The following is a 6244-nucleotide window of genomic DNA, read 5'->3' on the forward strand; positions in this document are numbered from 1 at the left end:
CCTGCAGGAGCACCCCGGCCACGTGCTCTGCACGTTACCTGCCACGGCGTCCCGGACCCAGAGCCCTGCAGGAGCACCCCGGCCACGTGCTCTGCGCGTTACCTGCCACGGCGTCCTGGAGCAGCGGCTGCTCCCGGGTCTCACAGATCCACTCCTGGCAGCACTTCCCTGGGACGTCCACGCGCCGCGGGTGGGGGCAGTCTGGGGTGGGCAGGCGGACGTCCTCCTGGCACAGTGGGACGCAGGTGACACCTCCGTCCAGGCAGCGGCACTGGAGCTTGCAGCTGGGCTGGAAAACCTCCCCGTCTCGATAGACCCGGCCGTTCACTTCACAGCTCTCCTCGTCATCTTCGACTGCAAGCAACAGTCAGGGACAAAGTTAGGGACAAAGTGCTGGTGAGGTGTGGATGTCTGAGGGGACCCAGACACTTAGAGGGCGCCCGCGTGGCCGGCACCAAGGAGGAGCTGCCATTTCCATCTATCCAAGCTGCTSCCTCCTGCCTTGCTCCCTCTCCAGTCTGGGTAGAGTGTGACCACGGCTCTCCCAGCCTCAGAAGAGCCTCAGATGTGGCATCGACAGCCCGAGGGCTCCCAAGGGACCAGGGTTTATTGCTTCTGACCTACAGCAGCCATGCATGTCACCCACCCTCCGCCCCTTCCTTAGCCTCCCTCCTAATCTCTACGATTTTCCAAATCAGCAGCTCACCAGCTGGTGAGACACCCACTGCCCTTTGACCATGTCTTTTGGGTTTTTCAGGCTGAAAAAAATTTCTCGGAGGTGTCTCGCAGAGCCCGGGGAGGTGGGAGAGGAGAGTTCAGGCCCATCGTCCTCGCAGAGGTCCTTTCCTTGGACACCGCCCGCTCCTCCTTGCTGCCCGCTGCCCGCCGCGGGCCCACCCTGCGCTCCAGCACCCTGGGGAGCCCCGTTCCCTCTGCCAGCCCTGGCAGCTGCCTCCTTTCCCACTCAAACCGCCTGGAAACCCCAGTGCGCAAGCAGCGCGGGAGCTGGTTGGAGCCGCCGCGCAGCCCCCAGGCCAGGCTGCACGTGCATCGGCTCTAGCAGCCGCTCTCGGGGCCGTAACCGCGCGCCGACGCGGTCGGCGTTGCCTGGAGCACCCCGGGGCCGCGGCGGGCAGCGGGGCGGCGGTGCTCACAGTTGCAGGTTCCCGCCGTGCCCGCGCGCGCGGCGCTGTAGTCGCAGACGAGGCCCTGGCTCTGGTCGCACACGGCGAGGAAGTCGCAGGGCTCGCCCAGGCGCCGCGCGCAGATCTTGCAGCAGCCGCAGCCGTCCAGGACGAGGGGGGACCCGCGGGGGCAGCGGGGGGGGGCCCAGGGGCAGTAGCATGGTCTCTGGCACAGCTGGGCACACACCTGCGGAGGCAAAACCATCACTGTCGCTGCCCGCTAGCAGCTGCTGTTTTGCTGGGAGTACCAGGATCCCCTTTCTCAAGCTCAGGCRTGGTTGCGTGGAGGCAGATTTCTGGCAGAGGGAGGCTCAGTCTACRGGAATGTGGCAAAGCAGCCTGGAAAACTACTGTCCACTTAGGACTGCACGGCATCATTGGCACCTTCAGCCCCTGCGGAAACCAGGGAGAAGCAGGATGCCCACTGCTCCAGCAGATGAGGACTTAAATCACAGCCAGCCTGGCTCGTTCRGCTATTCACCGAATGAACAGGAGGAGGAGGGAGGCGCAGAATGAATATCCCATGTGCTGGCATTCATTTAACAAACCGATGAGAAACTGCTCTCACTGGCCATTCCCCTCTTTCCTTCCTCACAGCCTTGCAAAAGCTGCTGCAGTTGGGCTCCTGCGCTGGGTAAATGGTCGTAGCAGCCTGAAGGACAGAGCGCACTGCCGTAACCAGCCCGGTGATGGGAGCGGGGTGAAAACCATCTGCCCCAAAGCCTGCCGCTTTGGCCGCTGGATGCAGCCTCATGCCAGAGCATGTGCACGGTGAGGGTACAGCTCCTGCCCAGCACCTCTGCTCTCAGGAGAGGTCTTAATAGCTCATATTTGTGCCGAGAATTAGGATGATGTATATGCAATGGGAGAACTGAAGCCAAGTAAGTCTCACTGCTTTCCTTTTTGGTCCAGATGCCTCCCGCTCTGGGCTCTCCCTGGCTGCCGCATCCTCCGCCTGGTCTGGCCAGTTGGGCAAGGAGCACTTCAACTGGCACATTTGCAAACACTGGGAGCTAAATTTTCCCTCCCAGTTAGACTAATTACTTCGGCAGGTCTGTGCCCCGCAGCGGTTTGCCTGCTCAGGCGGCTGCTTTGCCAGGGCTGGGCCCTGCAGGAGTTCACGCAGGCAGGTAGATATTTATAGCTGCCGCTCATTCTGCACGCCCAATTACCCTGGGCACRAACAGCTTTTGCGGGCAGCACTTTTAGCCTCGTCATGTCACATCTGACAGGGACAACTGATAGAGCTGTTGCCTATAGAAACTAAAGCCAAATGCTTCGGATCTATGTGCTGGAAGCAAATTCTTTGCCAGTACTGGACTGACAGCGATTGTATGTATAAYACGGACTGCAGCGGACTGGCTCTGGGCGCCCCTGCTCCCAGCTGGCAGGACTGCTGCTCAGGGCCACATGCACTTTGCTTGCAGCAGGTCCAACACATGAAATTTAGAGAGCAATTCAGCAAATTTGCAACCAAAAAATTCAGTCTCATGCTGATCCAGACACAGGTGTCTCTGCTGAGACTGCCAAGAGATCAATGGACTCAGCTGGACCATGTGGGTTTTGGTTGCCATCTTTCTTTCTTAGGTCTCTTCCATTAGCATCAATTCTGATATGGCCAGTAGGACAGAAAAGATGGGTACTGGTGTGCCATCTGTTTTCCTCATCTGCAGCAGTTCAGGTGGCCAGATGTTTTTTTATCTGCCTATAGAAATGTCAATGTTAGTAAATGAAGATGAWATATATCCAAAATGGCCTGGAAAATCTGTGTCTTCTTGTTTTACTAATGAATTGCCTAATTACTTGGCAAAAACCATAGTGAGAACCATGGCAGGGACTGAAGRACTATCTGTGGTGACAGAGAGTGGGCTGGAGATACAAGGGCCACTGGTGATTCTTCAGAAAGGCACTGAGAGCTCCTGGGGCAGCAGTCATTTCTCAGTTACAGCTTACCCAGGCAGCCAACTGCTTTTTTTCATCTTTCAGGAGGTTACTATTACAGATCGATGTTCTAAAAATAATAGCCAGGCCAACTTCATTAATCCATTTCCCTCTGCTCCTTGCAATTAACTTGCCTTTAGATGACAATGTGTCTCCTATTAGAGATCTTAACTGTCTAGGAAGAGTCAAACAGGCGTGAAGCTGCCATGATGTCCCTGCTTGCAGAAGGTCTAACTTGGAGATTCAAGCAGCAATTAAAAGAACTTGCAAATGAGATACCCCAAAGTTTTCAGCTTTCCTGATCTGTGCACAGGGAACTCTTTCATGCAGAGTCCAAGAGAAAAAAGTTACTAGTACAACCCAAATCCTGTAGGAGGCATCAGCTTTACATGAGCATCACAGGGGGGAAAACTGAGTAATCCTGAGGCTGGTGCTAGCTGCTTGGCCCCCTGCCTCGAGACTCGAGCCCAGAGCAAGGAATCTGCAGAAGGAGCTGCGCACGCCGTCGCTGCCGCTCGCGGGGACGCACACCACCACCCCGGCGCAGGAGAGCTCCCGGGAAGGGGCAAGCAAACAGAGCGCATTGCTGTCATTCCTGCATGCTCCGGGGATGTGCGCAATGGGCACGTTTGGCCCGTGAACGTTAGGACCCTGCTGTTTAATACAAAGTGCCTCTGTCTGGCATTACTCTGCCTCCATGAAACTGCATAAATACAGCCCCTCTGCCAGCAGGCGTTAGTCACCGGGCGAAGGGCTCTGAGCTGGCGTGTTGTGATGCTGGAGTCCTCCCTGAGCCTCATTTTGAGAGAATCAGATGCTTCCCTGACTAGAGCTAAAGGCACCCCAAGACCCCAGCTCCCTTACCTTGGAAAGGATGCAGAGAAGGGAGAAGAAGAGAAGCCTCTTCTCCAGCTGGAGTCTCATGCTGCTCTCTGCCGACACTTCAGCACATCACCCCCCAGGCAGTTTGGAGGCAGCAGTGTGTCTGCAGGTTTTGAAGCCCCGAGTAGGTCCTGCTGGTGTTTATACTCTCCCTGCTCTGATGTCACTCACAGGCTCCAGTATAAACATGAGTAGGTTTGGACAAGCCTCAAGATTTTCTTTTTTTTCTTTCTTTTCCAGCCCACATTCCAGCTGACATTTCCACTCCCCTCAAGGTGAGAACATATTATCCATGGAGACAGAAAGCAAAGAGAAGGGACCCTCTCCCCTGGGGATCACGGGCACAGGAGAGGGGGCTGGAAAGCCAGGCTGGCAGGGCCGAGCCTGGCACGTGGTCCTAGCCCAGACCATGAGGGAAGGTCTATGCCTCGTCCTGCTGATCCAAGTCTGCCCAGGCAGACCCAGGGTCTTTCTCCTGGGTTTCAAATAGCTCCTTTGCATGGTCCGTATGTCCTGGAGTTGGATGTAGAAAGCAATTTGCATTTTTCCACCTTGAAAGATTTACTCTATTTTCAGCGCTCCTGCCCGAGATTAAAGCCTCTCCACGAGACAGGCTGTCCTTCCCACAGTCTGCACTGGGACATTGCTACAACTGAGCAGCAACACGGAACCCACCCCTGTTTTTTATGCTGAGCCTAGTGCATGGTAGGAAAGMTCTATGGGAGAGGTGTGGTTACCCATGTTGTACAGAGTCCTTGAGTCAAAGGCAGGATCAGGTCCCTCTATTTCTACAGAGACTGTGTGATTTGCTTTTGATTCCCAGGAGCTGTGGTTGCAGCAATTTGATGGGCAAGCTCTCCATACCTCCTAGGTGCATTGCCTTTCCTAGTTTCTCTGGCATATCAAGAACAGGAAAGGGATTTGCTGYGGTTGTGGTAGCGCCATGGCATCCACAGTGCTGCTTCAAACTGCTGCTGCCCAGAGAGGCTCCTCTGGGGGTACGTGCAGGTTTAGGTGCACAGCATAGTGCACTGCCCGAGGGCCAGTGCGTGTTGCAGGTAAGGCTGCAGGTCTGGTCCTTGCAGCAGCACTGATAACTTCAAGCCTTGTAAACCCAAGTTCAGCTCCTGAAAAATTATTACTAGCCTAAACAATCATGAGAATTTAAAATCTAACTTTGGGGGATAAAGAGAGAGTGCTTTGTATTTGCCCCCAGTGCCTTCCTCTTTCAGTTTGCCCTTTGCAAGCTTTCCTCCCAGCTGCTGTGTCTGAGGAGTCAAGGCTGGCTCTTCAGAAAAAAAACAAGAAAATCTCAGTTCCTCCAGTCAACTGAGCCCTTCCTCTAAGCCCCCTGATCAGGCCCCTGATCTTATCAGAAGATATAAGAAGGGGAATTTGCAAGCTCAGAGCTCACAGGAAGGCCTGAGCTCGCAGCAGGATGCACRCGTGCCCTGCAGCTCTCCCGTTCTCCTCTCCTGCACTTCCAGTGACTAAAGATGTGCTCCAGGAGCTGGGAACATGTGTCCCCGCTTTGGTCCAGGGGATGGATCCTGGCAGGCTGTACACACCAAGACTTCACCCCTGTCTCTCAGGCAGGCATGATGAGAACTGCTCTGGGAGTTACGATATATATTGGCAAACATGTAGGAGAGGCTAAGTGCCGTTTAAGCAGGGCACTGAAGTTATAAAGTTATACAATGATGAGTGAGGCCCCATCCCTTCCTCCACCCACTTTTCCCTTCCTCTTTGCTTTTTTCTGGCTGCAAAATGGGATCATTTTGAAAAGGAAGGTGACAAATCCTTAGTCACTTGAACAGCAATGCTAGATCTCAGCTTTTTGGTACATGAGCTCTCTGCAGCTTGGAATAGCTGCAGAGCAAGAAAGCAAATGCCTTCCAGAGCACAGCTGCTCTGCAAGACAGAGCCGCAGGAACAGAGGCAGCAGGGGCAGGAATACACACTCGGGCCTCTTCAGTTACCAGCGTGATTCTGTGCTTTGRTTTCACTTCATTAGCTGTAATCAATTTGTTAATGAGATCACGGCAGCTTGTGAAAATATGCAGCTGCCACCCAAAGCTGCTGCGACATATCCTGGAGCTGGAATTTCCTCTCCCCGTGGGCGAGCACAAAGTCTCCTGCCTTGTGGGGAGTAAAGATGTGCCTGCCGGCGGCTGCACGTTTTCCCGAGGTGCGTCCGCACCGGCAGCGCCGCAGGTCACGCTGGAGGCACGCGCGCC

The 6244-nt window shown here is 54.9% G+C and overlaps 1 protein-coding gene across 1 annotated transcript in view; it reads right to left on the bottom strand.

Annotated features, from left to right (window-relative positions):
• WISP2 (WNT1 inducible signaling pathway protein 2) overlaps positions 1-4069 on the bottom strand; it is a 6604-nt gene extending 2535 nt beyond the window's left edge. The window contains exons 1-3 of the mRNA XM_026055685.1: positions 3990-4069; positions 1155-1371; positions 103-354 (exon numbers count right to left, since the gene is read on the bottom strand). Of these exons, the coding sequence (XP_025911470.1) occupies positions 103-354; positions 1155-1371; positions 3990-4049 (529 nt within the window). The 5' untranslated portion in view covers positions 4050-4069. The remainder of the gene's footprint in view (positions 1-102; positions 355-1154; positions 1372-3989) is intronic.
• Between the last annotated feature and the right edge of the window lie 2175 nt (positions 4070-6244).

This window comes from Apteryx rowi, unplaced genomic scaffold (assembly GCF_003343035.1).
Source record: "Apteryx rowi isolate R43461 unplaced genomic scaffold, aptRow1 scaffold_0, whole genome shotgun sequence".
NCBI lineage: Eukaryota > Metazoa > Chordata > Aves > Apterygiformes > Apterygidae > Apteryx > Apteryx rowi.